The sequence below is a fragment of the Orcinus orca genome, chromosome 16 (genome assembly GCF_937001465.1).
Source record: "Orcinus orca chromosome 16, mOrcOrc1.1, whole genome shotgun sequence".
In the NCBI taxonomy this organism is placed as follows: domain Eukaryota; kingdom Metazoa; phylum Chordata; class Mammalia; order Artiodactyla; family Delphinidae; genus Orcinus; species Orcinus orca.
This window is the reverse complement of record NC_064574.1, coordinates 10,773,847-10,795,718: the sequence shown is the minus strand read 5'-3', so window position 1 is coordinate 10,795,718 and position 21,872 is coordinate 10,773,847. Positions and strand designations below refer to the sequence as shown.

At 46.4% G+C, this 21,872-nt stretch overlaps 1 protein-coding gene across 1 annotated transcript in view; it reads right to left on the bottom strand.

Moving 5' to 3' along the window:
* The window catches only part of SALL4 (spalt like transcription factor 4), a 44,675-nt gene extending 23,818 nt beyond the window's left edge, over positions 1 to 20,857 (bottom strand). Inside the window, exon 1 of the mRNA XM_049700010.1 lies at positions 16,030 to 20,857. Coding sequence (XP_049555967.1) covers positions 16,030 to 16,036 — 7 coding nt within the window. The 5' untranslated portion in view covers positions 16,037 to 20,857. The remainder of the gene's footprint in view (positions 1 to 16,029) is intronic.
* Positions 20,858 to 21,872: the final 1,015 nt, after the last annotated feature.

Genomic DNA, 21,872 nt, shown 5'->3' with positions numbered 1-21,872 from the left:
CGAGCCCTGGTCCGGGGAGATCCCACATGTCCGGAGCAACTAAGCTCGTATGCCACAACTACTGAGCCTGAACTCTAGAGCCTCTGAGCCACAACTGCAGAAGCCCACGTGCCTACAGCCTGTGCTCCACAACAAGAGAAGCCACTGCAATGAGAAGCCCACTCACCACAATGAAGATCCAATGCAGCCAAAAATAAATAAATAAAACAAATAAATTTAAAAAAAGAATCCGCCTGCCAGTGCAGGGGACACGGGTTCGATCCCTGGTCTGGGAAGATCCCACATGCCACGGAGCAACTAAGCCCATGCGTCACAACTACTGAGCCTGCGAGCCACAACTACTGAGCCCGTGCGCCTAGAGCCAGTGCTCCACAACAGGAGAAGCCACTGCAATGAGAAGCCCACGCACCGCAAGGAAGAGTAGCCCCCACTCGCAGAAACTAGAGAAAGCATGTGCGCAGCAACAAAGACTCAACACAGCCAAAAATAAATAAATAAAATTTTTAAAAGTCCTCTTATTTTCTATGGAGAACCAACTAGCGGTTACCAGTGGGGAAAGGGAAGCGGGTACGGGCAATAAAGGGGTAGGCATTAAGAGGTACAAACTATTATGTATAAAATAAGCTACAAGGATTGTAAATCAGCTATACTCCAATAAAATTTTTTTTACAAAGCTACAGGACATACTGTACAACACAGGGAATACAGTCAATATTTTATAATAACTATAAATGGAGTAGAACATTTAAAAATTGTGAAGCCCTACATTGTACACCTGTAACTTGTATAATAATATTGTACATCAGCTATACTTCAATTAAAAAAAAAATCCCCTTGGCTTCTCCAGGGGAACCTTCCTAACCTCCCCCGACTAAATCAAAGCCCTGCATACTGGCCTTTTCTCTCAAAGATTATACAATCTTATATTCACTCGTTGGGATGATTTGAGTAATTTTTCTGCTTCTTCTGCACATGAGAGAAAGATAACATTTGAGTGAATTTTCTTCTGATCTTTCTTCCATGAATATCATAACTTTTACAGAGTTGAGATCCATTTGAAAATACATCTTGGCATTCTGTTTCTTTCACTTCAACAGGATATCATCAGCCTTTTCTACCTCACTAAAAACAAATCTTTGTTAATGTGTTTTATCATGTAATTTTTTTCGCTCGTGGATGAACCTTTAATCTAGTTAACCAATCCCTGTTGTATATGTGAGTTGTCTTTATTGTAGAGAATAAAGTCCATGAACTTTCTGTTCACACAGCTCTGTCCAAATTTTGGATTTCTTCTCTTAAGACCTCGTGTTCTGAGTCTTTCTGCAATGAATGTTGGTGTTTCACAAATTCACAACCCTTCAAGAGCTTTTGAAACTACTCTCTTATTCCTTTGTGGGCTCTTGTGCAAGACATGAGCCTGGGTAACGTGAGTGATCAAGCTAAAAGGGTAAAACCATAAACATGCTTATCGGGACATTCACATATTTCGTAACTGGACCGGAGAAATGTATAGATTTTCAAAAACAAGTTGAAGGTTCAATTGATTGAACAATTTTTCTGCTAAAAACGCTTTCCACTGCATTCCCTTTTGTAGCAGTTGTGATTCATTCTTTAAACATTTCTGCACTGGCCCCCGCAAGCTTTACTAAAAGTTTCCTCTTGCTTTTTCTTCTTTCGTTTTTTGATTACCTACCAGACACACACCCTGCCTCCCCCTTCCAAAAAATACCTATTCTGAGCTTGTCTTTAAAAAAATATCACCGAGGAGGTGCTTCTGTCCATTTGCCACGAGCGTTCTTTATTATAACAAACCTTTAAGAGCTAAAAGCCCAGCACACAGGAAAGTTTACTGTCATAAATATCTATCTGTCATTGCAATATAAATTATAATTGAAAATAAACTTTTCAGAGAACTCTGCCCAACACGCAAAAAGTGAGCCAGTGAGAGCGCGGCAATTAAGAATGTTAATTGTCACAGAGAGAAAAGCAAAGGACAGTCATTGTTAAGTTAACTGGTCTATAAACACCTAAATGGATTTTGCGAAGGGGAAAAAAGAAAGGACCATCTTTTGACCATGAAAGGGAATATAAAATGTCCCTTTCTTGGTTTTAATGTGTGGAGAGATTTTGACTTCTTTTCTCAGCTCCGACTCCCAAATAAACAAATGACTTGGCTCTGGTCTGGTTACAGAGACTGAGATGAGGCACCTAAATGGGGGGAAAGAGGGAAAAGCAAAGAGAGCAGACAAGAGCAGAAATAAGCAAAGGCTGAAGAAGAAAAATAGGAGGGAGAGGGAGGGGAAGGGGTGATGAGTGTAGGGGAAGAAATACAGACACCAGAAGAGAAGGAATAAAACTCCTGAGAAACAGAACGAGAGTTAAGCCCAGGGAAGAACAAGAACGTTTTCATCTATTTTCGACCCTTAGGGTGATCTGAAAGTTGTTGTTCTGTTTGTTCTTGTTGTGTTTTGGGGGCTTGGGGTTTTTTTTTGTTTGTGTGTTTTTGTTTTTTTCCGGCTCTGCTGTGCAGTTTGCAGGATCTTAGTTCCCCGACCAGGGATCGAACCCAGGCCTCCAGCAGTGAAAGAGTCCTAACCACTGGACCACCGGGGAATTCCCTGAAAGTTCATTTCTTAAATTGGGCAGCGTGGACAAGCCAGGGTGTGGGTCCTGCCTTTGTAATTTCCCTCCAGCCTGTCTCAGTCTCTCCAGACCTTGTTTCCTTCCCCAGTAAATGGGGAGACTAATCTCTATTTGTGGCATTGCCCCGAAAATTAGAAATGATTGTCGTAAAGCCTCTGGCTTAAACTGGTGTTCAGGAACCAGTGGTGTTCATCATCATACACATTTTTTCAGGCTACAGCAGGAATATTTATCTAAGGTTTTTATCTCATAATATTAAGTAGACCTGCAACATACATGATAGTTTTGGGTCCAGAGTTATTTTATTTACTTGGCCATTCATTCATTCACCAAAGAATTATTTTGTCCACTAGGTACCAGGCCTTGGGCTGAGTGCTGAGGATTTTAGGATGAAAAAACTCCAGTGGTCACAGTCTAAAATGGGCAAAAGGGAATTCCCTGGCTGTCTACTGGTTACGACTCTGTGCTTCCACTGCCGAGGGCCCGGGTTCAGTCACTGGTGGGGGAACCAACATCCCATAAGCCAAGAGGTGTGGCCAAAAAAAAAAAAGGCCAAAAAAAGCTAATGTCAACACTATTGGGTCATGCAAAAATGGTGGTCTAGGGTACATGCACTCTGCCTAGAGTGAGGCTGGGATGGGATGAAATCGTGAAAGGCATAAGTCGCCTTGCAAACTAGTCACTCCATGACGGAAGGGGCCCTGGTCACCTCACTCACCATTTCGTAAACAAATACCTTTAATATGTGTCAGCTAGAAGTGAATGCGATGAAGACAGTGAAAGCAACAGAGAACGTCAGAGGATGCTTTTTTTGTGGAATAATGAGGAAAGACCTCGCTGATAAGAAGACATGTGAGCGGAGACATGAAGGAAATGAGAGACACGCTGATATCTGTGGGAAGGGCATTCCAGGCAGAGGTAACAGACAGTACAAAGGCCCTGAGGCAGGAATGTGTTTGACATGTTTGGAGAACTTTAAAAAGGTCACTGGGGCTGGAGTGGAGTGAGTGAGAGGTAATAGGGGGCAAGCACATGTATGGCCTTAGAGATTGTGACTCTAATTTTTTTTTTTCCAATTAAAAAAAAATTGTGGGGCTTCTCTGGTGGCGCAGTGGTTGGGAGTCCACCTGCCGATGCAGGGGACACGGGTTCGTGCCCCGGTCTGGGAGGATCCCACGTGCTGCGGAGCGGCTGGGCCCGTGAGCCATGGCCGCTGAGCCTGCGCGTCCGGAGCCTGTACTCTGCAATGGGAGAGGCCACAACAGTGAGAGGCCCGCGTACCGAAAAAAAAAAAAAAAGGAAAAAAATTGTGGTAAAATACATATAACATAAAATTTAGCATCTTAATAATTTAAAATTATACAAGTCAGCAGTATTAAATGCATTCACATTATTGTGCAAACACCACTACCATCCATCTCCATCACTCTTTTCATCTTGGAAAACCGAAACTCTGTACCCATTAAACAGTAGCTCCCCAGTTCTCTCTCACCCCAGGCCCTGGCAACCACCACTCTACTTTCTGTCTGTGAATCTGACTACTCTGAGTACTTCATACAAGAGGAATCATACAAGGACTTCCCTGGTGGCGCAGTGGTTAAGAATCCGCTTGCCAATGAAGGGAACACAGGCTCGATTCCTGGTCTGTGAAGATCCCACATGCTGTGGAACAACTAAGCCCGTGCGCCACAACTACTGAGCCTGTGTGCCACAACTACTGAAGCCCAAGTGCCTAGAGCCCGTGCTTCACAAGAGAAGCCACCGCAATGAGAAGCCCGTGCACCACAAGGAAGAGTAGCCCCTGATCGCCGCAAGTAGAGAAAACCTGCGCGCAGCAACGAAGACCCAACGCAGCCAAAAATAAATAAGTAAATAAATAAAAAGAGGAATCATACAGTATTTGTCTTTTTGTGACTGCCTTATTTCAATTAATATAATATCCTCAGGTTCATCCACGGTGTGGCAAGTATCAGAATTTCTTTCATTTTTAAGGGAATAATATTCCTCTGTATGTATATACCACATTTGGCTTATAGCTTCATCCATCAGTAGACACTTGGGTTGCTTCCACCTTTTAGCCATTGTGAATAACGTTGCTATGAATATGAGTATAGAAATATCTCTTCAAGACCTGGCTTTTAATTCTTTGGGGTATATATATACCCAGAAGTGGAATTGCTGGATCATATGATAATTCCATTTTTATTTTTTATTTTTTTTAATTTTTATTTTATATTGAAGTATAGTTGAGTTACAATGTTGTTTTTGTTTCAGGTGTACAGCAAAGTGATTTAGTTATACATATTTATTCTTTTTCAGATCCTTTTCCCATATAGGTTATTACTGAGTATCGAGTAGAATTCCCTGTGCTATACAGTAAGTCCTTGTTGATTATCTATTTTATATATAGTAGTGTGTATAATTCTATTTTTAATTGTTTAAGAAACTGTCATATTATTTTCCTTTTTTTAAAAAATTAATTTGTTTATTTTGGGCTGTGTTGGGTCTTGTTTGCTGCGTGAGGGCTTTCTCTAGTTGCCGCAAGCAGGGGCTACTCCTTGTTGCAGTGCACAGGCTTCTCGTTGCGGTGGCTTCTCTAGTTGCGAAGCACAGGCTCTAGGTGCACGGGCTTCAGTAGTTGTGGCACGTGGGCTCAGGAGTTGTGGCTCACGGGCTCTAGAGCACAGGCTCAGTAATTGCAGCGCACGGGCTTAGTTGCTCTATGGCATGTGGGATCTTCCTGGACCAGGGCTCGAACCCATGTCCCCTGCATTGGTAGGCGGATTCTTAACCACTACGCCACCAGGGAAGTCCTGCCATACTATTTTCAACAACAGATGCACCATTTTATATTCCCCTGACAGTATACAATGGTTCCAATTTCTCTGCATCCTCACTAGCACTTGTTATTTTCTGGGTTTTGATACTAACCATTTAATGGGGGTGAGGTAGTTTCTCATTGTGGTTTTGATTTGCATTTCCCTAATTATTAGCGTGTTGAGTATACTTTTCTAGGTTTGTGTATATTATATATATCTATCCCAAATAAAAGCTGCTATTACCTCTTCTTTTCTTCCCACCATTTATTTTTTTATTTTCTTTTTTTCCCCCCTTCCATTTATTTTAAATGTCATATCACAGTGGCACCTTACCAAATAGATACCCAAATAACTGCTAGGACATTTCAAAGTTGTAAAGAATAACTCAAAAAGGGTAACGAGTAGAATGCTTAAGAAAGTCTTAATTGTCCTGCACCAAAAACACGTAAGAGTCGAAATTTTTAGATAGGCTTCATCTTAATATGACTGCTAAGACAATCACAGTAAAATAGCCCTCCCTTTTTAGAAAGAACATTGCTTTTTGTCTAGTGAGATGAAGAGTCGTTGGAAGGTTTCGAGCAGGGGAATGATGTGACTTTCCTTAGGTTTTAGAAGGAGAACTCTGAATGCTGTGATGGACTGCAGCTCGAGGGGAAAGGGCAGTGGAGACTCTAGCAATAGTCCAGGAGGGCAAAGATGAAGCGTTGGCTCAAGGTGGGAGAAATGTTTGGACGGGAATATATTGTGATTGTGTGGCTGATAGGACTTGCTGACAGACTGGATGTGGGTGGGAGAAAGAGAGGTCAAGGATGATTCTTAGGTTTTTAACCTGAGCACCTGGAAGAAAACAAGTGCCGCGTCCAGAAATAGGGAAGGCTGGGGAAGTCAATATGGCTGTGAAGGCTTCATTACTCACTCGGGACTTGTTATGTTGGAGACACCAATTGTAGATTCAAGTGGAAACGTTAAAGCAGGAGTTGGATAGACCAGTCTGGAGTTCAGGGGTGAGATCCAGGAGCCTGGAGACATCTGCATGGGTAAGATGGGATTTGAAGCCTTGGGACTGGTTGGGATCAACTAGGGAGTGAGGGGAGATGAGGAAGAAACAAGAGCAGAGATGAGGGCTGGGGAACATTGGGGTTTAAAGGCGGGGAGGTGAGGAGGAACCTACAAAGGGGACTGAGAAGGGCAGTCATCTCCGAATCAGAAGCAAGACAGAGCCATCCAGGAAGCCGAGAGAGGAAAGTCTTCATGGTGGAGGGTGTGACCCACGGTCTGAACACAGTGTTGCTGTTTCAAGGCAGGTGGACTTGACTGGTGGTTAGGTTGGGCAACGTAGAGATGACTAGTCATCAGGAGAGACTCCAGTGGGGCCGGAGGGGCAAAAGCTGATGGGAAAGGGTTGAAAAGGAATCGGAGGAGGTAGTGAGTAGGACCAATCCTTCTTTTTTTTTTTATTGTGGTACGAGGGCCTCTCACTGCTGTGGTCTCTCCCGTTGCGGAGCACAGGCTCCGGAGGCTCAGGCCCAGCGGCCATGGCTCACGGGCCCAGCCACTCCATAGCATGTGGGATCCTCCTGGACCGGGGCACGAACCCGTGTCCCCTGCATCGGCAGGCGGACTCTCAACCACTGCGCCACCAGGGAAGCCCGGACCAACCCTTTTGAAGATGTTTCATGGTAAATAGGCGGAGGGAAGGGTGGAGTGGGGCAGGAAGGGGGGCTTCAGGGGGAATATGAGTTTAAGGGAGGTATTATTGCAGGTGTTGGAGGACGGGAGCAAGGATTCAAGCGAAGAGGAGTTCTTGATAATGCAGGAGAGAAAAGGAACAATTACCGAGCAGTGATCTAAAGGAGGTGGGGAGGGATGTGGTGTTGGCCTATGATATGGTCCCATACAGTCCACCCATAACAGCAGAGAGGGAGAACATTTGGGCCCACACCAAGATAAGTGGGCTGATTTAGCTTGGGGGTGTGTGGAAGTCCTCCACCAACAAGAGTACAGAAGGGGAGAGAGCGCTGAGTGTCAGAGGAGAGAAAGGAGGGGTAGAACAGCCCTCCAGGAGAGATGGAGAATGAATGGGAGCAGGAAGTGCGGGGGAGGGCCCGGCCCCCGCTGCGTGTCATGCATGGAAGAGAAGCCAGTTCTCACGGTTGTGAGTTTTCCCCCAACCTTCTTCGGCTGTTTCCGTGCAGGTGCAGAATGGGCTAAGAGTTGCATTTCACCCAGAATGGGGTTTTAGCCCAGAAAGTCCACTAAGAAGGAAAAGAGCGGTGGCATCCTGGGTGAACATGAAGGAGGGTATCACGATGGACCGTAGAGCCCAAGCCTGATAGGATGGGACAGGGGCGTAGAAGAGTGAAACAATGACAGTCAGTAAATGTGGAGGTTACAGGAAGGTCAAGGAACTGGTGGACTTGGGGTCCCCAAGGGACTGAGCTAGAAAGGTACTGGGTCAGAGAGAGAGATGCTTGACATTGAGCTGGTGGGGGTGATGCTGCTATTGGAATCGAGGAGAGTCTGAGCCCGGGAGTGCGCACTGCGGCGGGGTGTGGACAAGATCCCTCATGGCGGGGGGGGGGGGGGGGGTCGAGGAAAGGAGCAGTTGGGAATCAAAAGGGTTATCTTCGGGCTTCCCTGGTGGCGCAGTGGTTGAGAGTCCACCTGCCGATGCAGGGGACGCGGGTTCGTGTCCTGGTCCGGGAAGATCTGACATGCCGTGGAGCGGCTGGGCCCGTGAGCCATGGCCGCTGAGCCTGTGCGTCCGGAGCCTGTGCTCCGCAACGGGAGAGGCCACAACAGTGAGAGGCCCGCGTACCGCAAAAAAAAAAAAAAAAAAGAAAAGGGTTTTCTTCACAAAGATGGAAAATGTCAAGAATTATTACAGGTGAGCGAGATACCGAGCCTGGTAACAAAACCTTCAAAAGCTGAGCAGCAGGATCTCCAGGTCTGCAGAGGACGCAGTGAGAACAGGGCTGAGGACAGGAAAACCTGAATTCTGGGTCTCCAAGGGCTGAATGGTTTGAGGAGAAGAGAAGCAAAGAGCTCAGGTAGGCCAAGTCCAGGCTGGTAGACTTGGGTGTCATAGGGAAGAAGCTACCCCTTGAGAGAGCCGGAGGGGAAGCTGTGTCCCCAGGGGAAAACCCAGGGTCAGTTGGAGCAAAATTATGCGGGGACATTCAGAGAAAGGGGTGAGGATAAAGGAGACTTTGCCACGAGGGACCAGAAGGCCCTGGAGGAATATTGGGGGTATTGAGGAGGGGGCTGGAGATCGGGTCGAATAAGTACCTGGGTTTATGGAATTGGTTATTCAAGACCAGGCACTGTTTTAACCGCTTTGCATGTATTTAATCATGTACCCTATGGGGTAATTACGATTACTATCAGACTAATTTTCCAGGGGAGCAGATTGAGGTACAGAAAGGTAAATGACTCAACCAAGGTCTCACAGGGTTAGGGCCAACTTTCATAACTAAGCAACTTCCTCAGGACCATGTGAGCAAAACACAGCTCAAAGGCCAAATCCAGCCTGACAATGGTTTTGTATGACCTGCAAGCTAACAATGGGCTTTACAGAGGGAACCTTCACCATCTCGTTGTGGATAAGAAACATTTACTTTGAACTCCCATCAAGCAACGTTATTCTCCAAAAGAATTCCATTCTTCTCACTCACAAACCTATACTGAAAAAAAAATTATAATCAAGTATTGTTATATTTGGAAGTTCATCAATTAAAATTTTGTTTTCTCTCTTGTGTGAGTATCTACATAATATCCTTAGTTTTGCCTCTTGGTCCACAAAACCTGAAATGTTTCTATCCGGTCCTTTACAGAAAATGTTTGCCAAACTCTGTATTCTATTCCAATCTCTCCCAGGAGAGGAAATGCTCAATAAATGTCAAGTCGTTATTGCTGATGCTGTCATTTTCATCATCTTTGGCACCTAATTCATAGGACTGAAAACAACCTGGTTGTAAGTTATCTTGTGGGTGGTGTCACCCAAAAGGTATTAAAAAATAAATGTTAGCTATTGAACAAATGGGCCAATGAATGAATGAGTGGGTGGGAGGAGGGAACGAGGCAAGAAGTGGGGGTGGGAATTGATAACATCTTTCACCAAGACAGAGCATATCAAGACGGGGAGGGTCAGAAGCGGTGAGTTCAGTTTCAGAAACTTTATTGGAGGTGAGAGTTGATTAGGTCAGCATAAACCCAGGGAGTGCTAATTGAATCTAAGCAAATCCACCATTGTCCTCGGTATCTGACCCCTGAGAGAAAATTCCATAGCTATGCAGAAAGCCCTGTATACCTCTGGGATATTTTTATAGGGAGTATAAAAGAAGTGGGTGTGGATAGGCAGATGGGGAGAAGATTCTAGAAGGCTGGACCTTTGAGAAGAGTTTATCAGGAAAGACCAGTATTTATCGGGTTCCAACTAAATTAAACACAATGTGCTGGGGCCCTTATGTAATTATCCTCACAATTCTGAGAAAGAGGTATTGTTATTCCCATTTTGCAGAGGCAGAAACCGAGGATGGGAATAACTGTAACCTGTCTCAGGGCACACATCTCGGAAGCAGCCAATCCAGGCTTTCTATCAGCTCCTCTGACTGCCAGTAACCCATTTGCTCCTTCATGCAACCCATGGGGCAGGCAAGGTTCTAGGCCCCAAAATTCAACAATGAAGGGCCAGCTTCTTGGAGCTCAGAGCCCAGTGGGGAAGACAGACAATAGGCACGTAACCAACACACAAACACATGCTGTGAAGGGTAAAATAATTAGAGAGTGACCAGAGATGGAGACCACAAGAGTTGGGAAGTTCTGATGTGGAAAACCATTTTTAAATTCTTTATTGAATTTGTCACAATATTGCTTCTCTTTCATGTTTTGGTTTTTTGGCCGCGAGGCATGTGGGAGCTTAGCTCCCCGACCAGGGATCGAACCCGTATCCCCTGCATTGGAAGGCAAAGTCTTAACCACTGGACCACCAGGAAGTCCCAAGAGTTGGGAAGTTCATGGGTGACCACTCTGAGTCCAGAGCTGCTGAGCTGATGGAAGAATGTTCTAAAAACAGCAAGGGCCCTGAGGCGGGAATGAGCTTGGACAAGTTGAAGATCAGAAATGAGGCCGCTGTCCTTGGACAGTGCCCAACAGGAGAAAAGGTACTCCCGTCTCGTCAAAGGGAGTGCCCCCAGGTGGAGTGAGCTTCGTGTCAAGGTTTAAAGAAAGGTTGAAAGCTGGCTGGGACTGGTCTCCTTTGGGATGGAGCTTCCTTTTATTATTTGTAATCATTTCTTCTATGCCATTTTTTCCCTCCTCTACTTTTTCTTTCGTGTTTTTTGGCCCTGAAGTCTCACTGGTTATAGAAGAATAATCCATGTTGAAATGAATTGCTTTGGGAATTCCCTGGCAGTCCAGTGGTTAGGACTCCGCGCTCTCACTGCCAAGGGCCCAGGTTTGATCCCTGGTCGGGGAACTAAGATCCCACAAGCCGTGCGGCACGGCAAAAAAAAAAAAAATAATAATAATAATAAATAAACATCTTGGGGCTTCTCTGGTGGCGCAGTGGTTGGGAGTCCGCCTGCCGATGCAGGGGGCACGGGTTCGTACCCCGGTCTGGGAGATTCCCACATGCCGCGGAGCGGCTGGGCCCGTGAGCCATGGCCGCTGAGCCTGCGCGTCCGGAGCCTGTGCTCCGCAACAGGAGAGGCCACAACAGTGAGAGGCCCGCATACCGCAAAAAATAAGTAAACAAACAAATAAATAAATAAATAAACGTCTTGAAATGAATTGCTCAGTTGTCAGGAAAACATAATATCTGCTTTTTTAAAAAAAATTGTCACAAAGTTACCAAGACTTTGAACACCATTATTTATGGAAATGAGGACCTTGGTGAAATGAAGCGCTCATAACCTCAGCCTTGTATTCAGGAGCTGGGTCCCTGGATGACTGAGCCTCCTGACCACGTATACCAAATCTGGTGCACTTTCCTGGCCAGAAGCTCTCCTGAGATTCTCAAAGGGCCTTTGTGCCCCTCCCACTGTCCTACATCTAAACTCTCCATCAGGGTTTCTTAAGCTTCACACTATTGACAACTTGGGGGTGGATAATGCTTTGTCTGGGGGCTGGCCTTTGCATTATGGGATGCTTTGCAGCATCCCTGAACTCTACTCACTAGACGCCAGTAGCACCCCGTCCCTTCAGTACGACAACCAAAAATGTCTACAGACATTGCCACATGTCTGCTGGAGAGGGGGAGCAAACATGGCCCCTGGTTGAGACCCCCTGCTCTAGATGGCTCGTGGGGATACTGAGGCATGAAATATGACAACAGCTGCCAGCCCTGATGCATGTCGGCCCTGTTGCCCTATAGCACTGTTCCCCTCCCCACTTTCAACCAGTCCTTCCTAAGCCACGGTCCTTCCCAGAGGGCCCCTGACTCTGAGACTAACGATGCTTACCTTGACCCAACCGAAAGAACTCCTCAAAGGATCCAAGGAGACCCTGTACATGCCACCAAACGTGTACTATGAGCATTAAGACCACTAGAGGAATCATGATAAATGTCATCGTCACCACAAAGAGAAACTATTTCAATAAACATTTGTAAAATATTGATCCCATCAATCAGTATTTTAGACCGACCTCTTCTTAAGTGTGGGGCAGGTGACACACTCTGTATGTCATCATTCTCCTTGTACCACTACAACTTTATACCTGCTCAGCAGCTATTTCCTGAACACCTGCTACGTGCCAAGCCCTGAGATCCACAGGGCAGCCCAGCAGTGAACGGCACCCCCATCATTTGCTGTCTTTATTTACGCTGCTCTGTTGTTTTCATAGCAGAAAATTTCCATACCAGACACTGTATTCTTTGCATATTTATTTGTCTCGTCCACTAGAAAGAAGCTGGGATTTTGGACTGTTTCTTTCACTTCTAAATCCCAGCCTTTAGAACAGGGCTTGGCTCACAGCAGGGATTTTTTTGGAGAAGTCTGTGGGAACTTAAAAGAGAAATCTGGGGTGGAGATAGAACTTGGGGAGACACCGGTTAATAGGTGGTTTAGAACCTGCAGGAGCAGATGAGCCCTGGGGAGAGAGTGTTCAGTAAGAGGTGACAAGGTCCTTGGGGCTTTCGATGTGGTCCCAGAAAGGAGGCGGAGCCCAGAGGGGTGAGTGATGGTTAACAGAGGGGCTCTCTCCAGAAGGGAAGCAGGACTTGTCTACACTCCTGAGTATCTCGATGCTGCTGAGAGATGACGATAAGGGCTGGAGAAAATGCCTATTGTATTTAGAGATAAAGGCCAGGAGGCCAGGGAGCGCCCTTGGTGACATGTGTAAGGACAGTTTCCACGGATAATGGAGGCCGAAGTGAGGGGAAATGAGGCTATGGTAGCAAAAGCCTTTTGATAAGGAGGATATTAAGGAGAGGAAAGGGATGGGACAGTAGCTGGAAGGGAATGGGGGGCAAGGGAGTATTATTTATTTATTTTTTTTTAATTTATTTATTTTTTTTTGCGGTACGCGGGCCTCGAACTGTTGTGGCCTCTCCCGTTGCGGAGCACAGGCTCCGGACGCGCAGGCTCAGCGGCCATGGCTCACGGGCCCAGCCGCTCCACGGCATGTGGGATCTTCCCGGACCGGGGCACGAACCCGCGTCCCCTGCATCGGCAGGCGGACTCTCAACCACTGCGCCACCAGGGAAGCCCTATTATTTTTTTTAAAGATGGAAGAGATTTAAATGTTGGAGGGAAGGATACAATTCAAAAGGAAAGCTCTAGGGACTTCCCTGGAGGTCCAGTGGTTAGGGGTCTGTGCTTCCACTGCAGGGGGCACGGGTTCGATCCCTGGTCAAAGAACTAAGAAAAAAAAAAAGGAAAAGGAAAGCTTGAGTCTTCAAGAGGGAGAAGGAGTAAGGAAGGTTCTGAGATGTCAGGAGGGGCTGGGAGACGGGGCTGGTCTCAGGTGGAAGGTCCTTTAACAGGAGGAGAGAGGCTGAAGACCTTGCAAGGGTGTGAAGTCCCTCCACGGTGGGTCCCTGCCTCTTCTCCAGCTCATCTCCCATCTCCCTCCTCGGCCTCTCATCCACTCTGCTCTGCCACCTGCTCCCTTGCCTTTTTTCAAGTCCTCCAACCAGGCTCCTCTGTCTCGTTTTTTCCTCTACCTGGGACATGTGCAGAGATCCATGGGGCTCAGTCCTTCACTTCTTCGGTCTCTGCAGTTCCGTCCCTTTTTCAGAGATCTTTCCTGACACCCCCCTGCCTCCCTTGGGTACTGGCATCCTCCTGCTATCAAGGGCCCTGTTATCATAAGCACCATGCCCTCGTCCTGCTCGGGTTTCCCAGCACAGTCCAGCAGCGTATCATGCATTGTGCTCGTATTTACTCCTTATCTGTCCCCTCTTAATGCCTTTGTCCTGTTTACTAAGGTGGGGTGTAGCCCCGCCGCCTGGTACAGTGCCAGGCAGATATGCCTGAGAATGCATCTAGGGATAAGTGGTTTCCGTACTGGGCTGGGGCAAGTTGGGGGTGTCCCCTTCTGATGGAGTCCCCTTCCCGCACGATGAAGGGCATGAGATCATGACTTGTGGTGATGGGGTGTGGACTGGGGAGCAGCTAGTCAGAGATTTGAGGACTTGTGAGACTAGGTAGGGAGAAAGTGGAGAGTTGGTTTAATTTGGGGTTGTGGATCAAGGGTTTGGGGGAGGAAATTCATAAGGGTCTTGAGAGTGTTGTTGGAATGAAAGTCTCTGCAAGCTAGGTGAGGAAGTGTTAGGGGAAACACTGACTGAAACCGCCCACCCTCGCCAGGCAAAGACAGTAACCATTTGCATGAGTTATTTTACAGAGGAGGTCCTGGTAAGGAACAGGGAACTAACAAGCCACCACCAACTGGAAGAATTCGGGAAAGGTCAAAAGGAGAGAGGAGACGCCAGTCCACGTGTCCTAGCAACCTCCCAGAATACTTCTCCCTGGAATCCATCTCGGCTGAGCGATGCGTGCACCACCAGAAAGGACCCTGAGTCAGAAGACTGGCCAGAGACAACCCGGAAACTAATCACATCACCGTAAAACCTGAGACTGCGAGCCACGTGGCAGAGCAGTCCTCCTGGGGTCCCTGACCCTCCCGCTCTCCACACAGTTGCCCCTTCCCAATAAAGGCTCTTGCTTTGTCAGCCCGTGTGTCTCCTCGGACAATTCATTTCTGAGGGTTAGACAAGAGCCCACTCTTGGCCCCTGGAAGGGGTTCCCCTTCCTGCAACAGAAGGATGAAAACTAGTCTGGCAGAGATACTAGAAAATCCCAGAGTAAGCAAGAAAGGAAGGAGGAGAGGATGGGTGCTACGTACTATTCTCCCCATTTTACAGATGAGAAAACAAAGGCACTGAAATGTAAAGTGACCTTCTGAGGTTCCCACAGCTGGGACCCAGTCTGCATTGGAACCCAGATCTGCCACATTCCATAGCCAGACTCCTCAGCCTTGGCTTTAAGGCATGATTTCAGGCCAGTCACCTAAAATGATTCTGGTTTCTGAGCCGGAAAATCAAAGGGAAGCATCCCCAGGTGGGGTTTTAGGTGTGTTCTAAGGTGGGACAAAAAAATCTCTTTTCGGGATTTCAGGTCTCTGAGATCTCTTTTGTTATGCTTACATTTCAGTATCCTCTGGATTATTTCTGTCTCCTCCCCACTCTCTATTTTTTAAATTCCTTTAGTGTTTTGCTTGAGGTCTGTTGGGTGTGGCTGAAAAAAATCTAAACTGGAGGCGTGGAAGCTTCTTGCTCAATTTATCAGGTGACTTAATATCACCAGTTATTATGATAATTGTTTCTCTGTCAAAGCTTTTGAGCCCTTTACATGTGTAAATGAAGCTCTTCTTTAAGGCAGCAATTTTTAACCTGAAGTCCAAGGTCTGTGGATGGGACCATGAAGCCTTTGCCATGGTATAACAAATTTTGTGCATACCGGCATATCCTTCTCCCAGGGAAAGAAGTCATAACTCTCATCAAATTTTCATGAGCTCCCCACTTTCAGCCTCCAAGTCTCCACCAGCTTCTTTTCAGATCTTCTCCCTACCACAGGGCCTTTGCGCCTCCCTGCCTGGAACCCTCTGCCTTCCCTGATCTTGTAAATGACTCAAACTTGAGCCCTAGCTCAGGCATCTTGTCTTCAGTCCTGTCTCCCCTTCCTCCCTGACTAATTCAGGCTCCCTCACACATGACCCTTGGAGAACTGGATACCTCTCTACTAGGGTTTATCACAGCTACAATTTTGCTTATTTGTGAGTTTATATGACCAAGATCTATCTCCTCTAGACTAAAGGTGCCACCTGAGTAGGTGCCACATCTATTTTACCCCATCTTGCATCTCCAGTGCCTGGTATAGTGTGCCAGACACCTTGCAGGTACGCTAAGCTTTGGTCATTGGGCCTACTCATGTGTCAGAAACATAGCTCAGACCGAGTTCCAGATCTGAAGACTGAGGTTCAAAATATACCATCCGTACCCATTTATCGTGTACCCAAACCCATGCCGTACACATTCGTTACTGCCCTATTTTTCCAAGAATACCTTTCATTTATCGAGATGATATTACATAGAGGTTAAGAGTGTCCTCTGGAATCAGACTGCCTGGATTTGACTCCTGGCTCTGTCTGCCATCTATGTGGCCCCAGTCAAGTTGGTTCAGCTCCCTCTGGGCCTCACTTACTCATCTGTAAAATGGGGATAATAATACATACGTTATACACCCATTACGAGGATGACTGCAATCGAGTACACACGGTGTGTACTCAAGTGAGCTACTCTTTCCATGTACCAGGTTTCACGTTAAGCTCTTACTGATTTTTACTCTGAGCCCCTAGAGATGATCAGCCCAAGTTTCAGGAGCATGCGTCTTTATTAATGTCTCAGAAAGCTTGAATTGGAGGTTGTAGGCACAATGCCTGAACGAAGTGCAGGAACCTCTCTTTACCGATGCATCTCCAACTGGCTAAATTCCGCTTTTCAAAGAGCAGTCATTATTTGCAAGAGACGGACGGCAGGAAGTGAATGAAGGACTAGACAGTCTCAAGGTCCAACCACAGCTTGGACATCTTGGGGGCTGAGTGGGTCAGGGGATGAATTTATTGGCTTCCATGTCAGATGCTCTGTGGGTCGTGAGATGTGCCTTTGGTCCTGACGTCAGCTAAGAGTGAATCTTCTGCAGGATTTGTCAAGCACATTTGTTGAAACATCTTGGCTTCATTACATTTATGAGTTTTAAAAGCATGTAAAATATTTTATGTGGTTCTTGCAAAAGGGTAGCAACATAAATAACCAGCTGGGATACGACGATTTTCAAGAGATGGGGTCTGTTGGCTCGCCAGTGTCAGCTCTGCAGACATCCCAAGTGTACAGAATATTCCATTTTCTCTTTCCTGCTCTGTGCCAAGGAGGCTGACCTTCGGGGACTGTAGTCCCTGGCTCCTGTGACATCTGGGTTTCTGTTGGCTTCAGACAATAGTGAGCAGGGGCTGGCGATGGGAGGTCAGGAGGTAGTGAGTTCGGGGTGTTGACCCTTTGGTCGGCCGTGGTTTGGGAGTGGCTGTGTCCCTCTGCTGAAGGCACAGCTCCTGTGGGGTGGCCCTCTCCTGCAGCTTTTGCCAGGTGCTTCTAACCTGGCCACCTTCCTGTTGCCTTTTCCGGCCTAGAGGAGGCAAGAGCCCCCTGCTATTGACAGCCCCAGGGTGCTTCCCTACCCCTACTGGCTTCTCTACACCTGCCTGCACCTTTGTAAACAGGCCCTTCATTAAGCTCTCCTGTTAGCCTGTTGGAGTGAGCCATCTCATTCTTGCTGGGACCCTGAAATGGGCTTACTTATTAAAATCGGATTAAGGTTAGAAATCAAACTCTTAGAGGAGCCTGAACTTTTATGTTGTTGTGGCTTCCTGTCCCAACGGGAAGAAAACGCTTCCTGTAGAGAGGTCAAGCTCAATATTGTAGGCAAAACCCCCAAATATTTCATATCTATCAGGTGCCTTGTACATAGGAGGCACTAGAGGTGCAAGCTCTACACGATTTCAACTGTCCAGGAAACATCTACTTTAGCAGAGAAGACAGACAACTCAATGAGAAATCATAATACAGGAGGAGCATGGCTTAGTAGTTAGAGTACTGGCATTAGAGTTTGCTAGGGCTGCTGTAATAAACCAGGTACTTTAAACAGCAGAAATGTATCTCTCACAGTCGTGGAAGCTGGAAGTTCAAGATCAAGGGTCGGCAGGGTTGGTTCCTTCTGAGGGCTGCAAGGTAAGGGTCTGTCCTGGGCATCTCTCCTTGGCTTATAGATGGGTGTCTTTTCCCTGTGTCTCTTCACATCACTTCCCTCTATCATATCTGTCTCTGTGTCTAAATTTCCCCCAAATGACATGAGTCATTCTGGATCAGGGCCACTCTAATGCCCTCATTTTAACTTGATTACCTCTATAAAGACCCTATGTCCAAATAGGGCCACATTCTGGGGTGGGGGGAGGATGACAACATATCTTTTTTTGAGGGGACACAATCCAACCCATAACAAAGTCCAACACAGATGAGTTCAAATCCAGGCTGGGGCACCTGGGACAAGTTATTTAAACTATTCAGTGTTTCCATCTCATCATCGGAAAAATGGGGATAATGCTGCAATCACTTTGCAGGATGACAGCAAGCATGTTATGAAATAATGGGTGGGAGGATGCTTCAAAAGTGCCTGGCACATGAACAGCGTTGACTAAGGGCGGGCTTTTATTGCTCTGGTGCTAAGGTGTTCTCCTCCTAGGTACCATCTCCATTTGGATGACTTCAAGCGTCTCAAATCTTCCTCTACCTAATTGGCTCCTTTTCCAGTCTCACTCATAGGGAAAATGGTACCCAACAACCGAGTTGTTCAAGCCATTCGTGATTCCTCTTTTCTCACCATCCCCATTTCAATCACTCCATCAGTGAGCCTGATGGGCACTCCTCCAAGGACACGTCATATTCTGAATTTATTCCCTTCCTTCCCTCTCTCCCAGTTAGATCACAAAACAAGTCATCAACATCCTCTCTCACACAGTATCTTCAACAAAGCAGTGGCTTTGCCTTCTATAACTCATCCTCTATATAGGAGCCAAAGGGGTCTTTTAAAAACGTGGATCACATCATATGATATTGCTTATATGTGGAATCTAAAAAAATGGTACAGGTGAACTTATTTACAAAACAGAAATACAGTCACAGATGTAGAAAACAAACTATGGTTACCAAGGGGGGAAGGGGGGGAGGGATAAATTGGGAGACTGGGATTGACATATATACACTACTATATAAAAAATAAATAACTAATAAGAACTTATTGTACAGCACAGGGAACACTACTCAATACTCTGTAATGACCTATATGGGAAAAGAATCTAAAAAAGAGTGGACAGGACTTCCCTGGTGGCGCAGTGGCTAAGAATCTACCTGCCAATGCAGGGGACATGGGTTCAGGCCCTGGTCTGGGAAGATCCCACATGCCACGGAGCAACTAAGCCCGTGTGCCACAACTACTGAAGCCCGCGTGCCACAACTACTGAAGCCCGCGCGCCTAGAGCCCGTGCTCCGCAGCAAGAGAAGCCACGACAATGAGAAGCCCACGCACCGCAACAAAGAGTAGCCCCCGCTCGCCGCAACTAGAGAAAGCCCGCACGCAGCAACAAAGACCCAACGCGGCCAAAAATAAATAGATAAATAAATAAATAGATTTATTTTTAAAAATAAATTTATTTTTAAAGATAAATAAATAAAAATTTTAAAGAGTGGATATATGTACATGTATAACTGATTCACTCTGCTATACAGCAGAAACTAACACAGCACTGTAAATCAACTCTACTCCAATAAAATTAACTAAAAAAAAAAAACATGGCTCCATCATGTCTTTTCCTTCTCAAAACTCTTGATGATTTCCCACTAAAATTAGAATAAACTCTACCACTCCTTGCTCTGGCTTCCCAGGCCCTAATGAGCTGGCCTCTGCCTGCCTCTCCCTCACGAGTCCCTACAACTCTCCTCCTTGTTCACTACATTCCAGCCACACGGGCCTTCTTGTTCTTCCTCTAATACAACAAGGAGATCCAGCTTCAGGCCCTTTGCACTTGCTATTCCTGTCACCTAGAATGCCCTTCCTAGAATTTTGGCTTCCTCCCCACTCCGTTCCGGCTTCTGCTCAAATATGGCCTCTTCACAGAGGTCTTCCTTGGCCACCCTTTCCTGATGATGTTGGCTCTTCTGCTCCCTCCACTGAATTGTATCATTTTATAGTACTTTCCTCATAGCACTTACCCTCAGGAGTCACCACATGTCTATACTTGTTTATTTATGGTCTGCCTCTGTCATCAGAATGTAATTTCTCTAATAGCTGAGAACTCCCTTGCTCATGGCTGAATCACCAGAGCCTAGAACAGCGCCTGGCACCTAATAGGCACCGAGTAAACCTGTGTGGGGAGGGGGAGGGGAAACCAGTACAAAATGATAGGCCTTTCTCTGCTCCCTCTTCCCCCCCCCCACCCCCGCCCGAACAAAACCAGCAGCAGAGGAAGGAATCAGCTGTCTGAAAGAGCTGTCAATATTCTTGCTTTGGAAAGATGGCTAGGGGCTGGGAAGCCGGGACCGGTCTAGAACGGGCACGCATCGGCTCCTGAGAACTGCGGTATCGCACGATGTAAAGCGTGGGTGGGCTGGGGTGACAGATCCACTCGGGGTGGAGGCCGGGAGCATTGCGAGGTGTTTAAAGCCCGTCAATTAAAAAAAAGTGACCGCTGCTTTGTATCTGCAGCTACTCAAGGGAAATAAAGCCGTTTGCTTATAAAGAATTTCCATAAACATTTCTGAGAATGTGTATTAGGGGTAATCTTGGGATGTGCATTAAACTAAACAGGGTAGTGTAAACACAGGAACAGGCTGAAAGAGGGAGAATGAATGGCCCAGATTTGCCCTGGCCCGATGGCCTCAGGCAGAAACCCAGAGACTTCGGTTCTTTATTTAAAGCACGCGGAGACGAGGAGGGGGAGCCCAGGGCACCCCCCGACACCAGCAGATTCTGGAACAATCTCTGGAATTAGGCATATTTTTTTCTTTCTCCTAATGCTCAGTGCTTTGGATTCCTGAAGTCATCTGTGTTGAAACACGAAGAGGTGGCGCCGTTAGGAGTGTGCTCTGTGCCAGGCCAGTTCTAAAAGCTGCGAGTGCACAATCTCATTTCAGCGTCCCGACACCACTACCTGGAAGGTCACGCTATTGTCTCCATTTCACAGATGAGGAAACTGGGGCACAGAAGTGTGATGATTTGCTGAAGGTCACAAAGCTAACTGAGCAGGAGTGGGGGATCCAGAGCCCGAGCTCTTCCAAGGATGCTCTAGTGAAAGAAAGAAAATGCACACCGGTATCGTCTGCATTTTATCACTGAGCCTTTGGATTTATTCTGAGGAATCCAGGGCACACAGTGGAATGCATCACATGCCTCCATTCAGCATCGTTGGTCTGCGCAAGAAGATGCTTCTAAAATTATTTATTTAAAAAAATAATAAATGTATTTATTTATTTATGGCTGCATTGGGTCTTCATTGCTGCACGTGGGCTTCCTTTAGTTGCAGTGAGCAGGGGCTACTGTTTGTTGAGGTGCGTGGGCTTCTCATTGCAGTGGCTTCTCTTGTTGCGGAGCATGGGCTCTAGGTGCGTGGGCTTCAGTAGTTGTGGCACAAGGGCTTAGTTGCTCCGTGGCATGTGGGATCTTCCCGGCCCAGGGATCGAACCTGTGTCTCCTGCATTGGCAGGTGGATTCTTAACCACTGCACCACAAGGGAGTCCCTAAAATTATTTATTTATGTAATCAATGCATGAATGTGTTAGCAAATTTAAACGGCTCAAAAGGCGGTAATGGGGATAGAAGGTCTCCCTCTCCCTTACCCTCTCTCCCAGCCACTCCATTCTCCCTGCCCCAGGTCCCTCTGGGATCAGTTTCTCTGTGTCTTTTTTGAGAGTGAGAATTCATGCACAGGCAACAACCATGCATATGTTCACACACATGCCTTTCTGTTTACACACTCTCTTACTTGTTTTTTTTTGTTTGTTTAACAGTGTATTTTGGAGTTTATTCCATAGCCCCACCTATAGATTTACAACCTTCTTTTTAATGGCTGCATAGTATTTCACCATATGGATGGACCATGATGAAGGTGGTCAGAACCCTTAACCTCTACCTAAGTATTTAGGCTGTTTCTAGTACTTTGTGATTATAAGCAATGCTCTGGGTTGGTGAGTATGGGGCAGTGTGTGTATAATTTTGTACATATGCATGTGTGTATGTAATTTCATACATGTACAAGGATAGCCATAGGACCAATATACAGAAGTAGAATATTGGTGCCCTT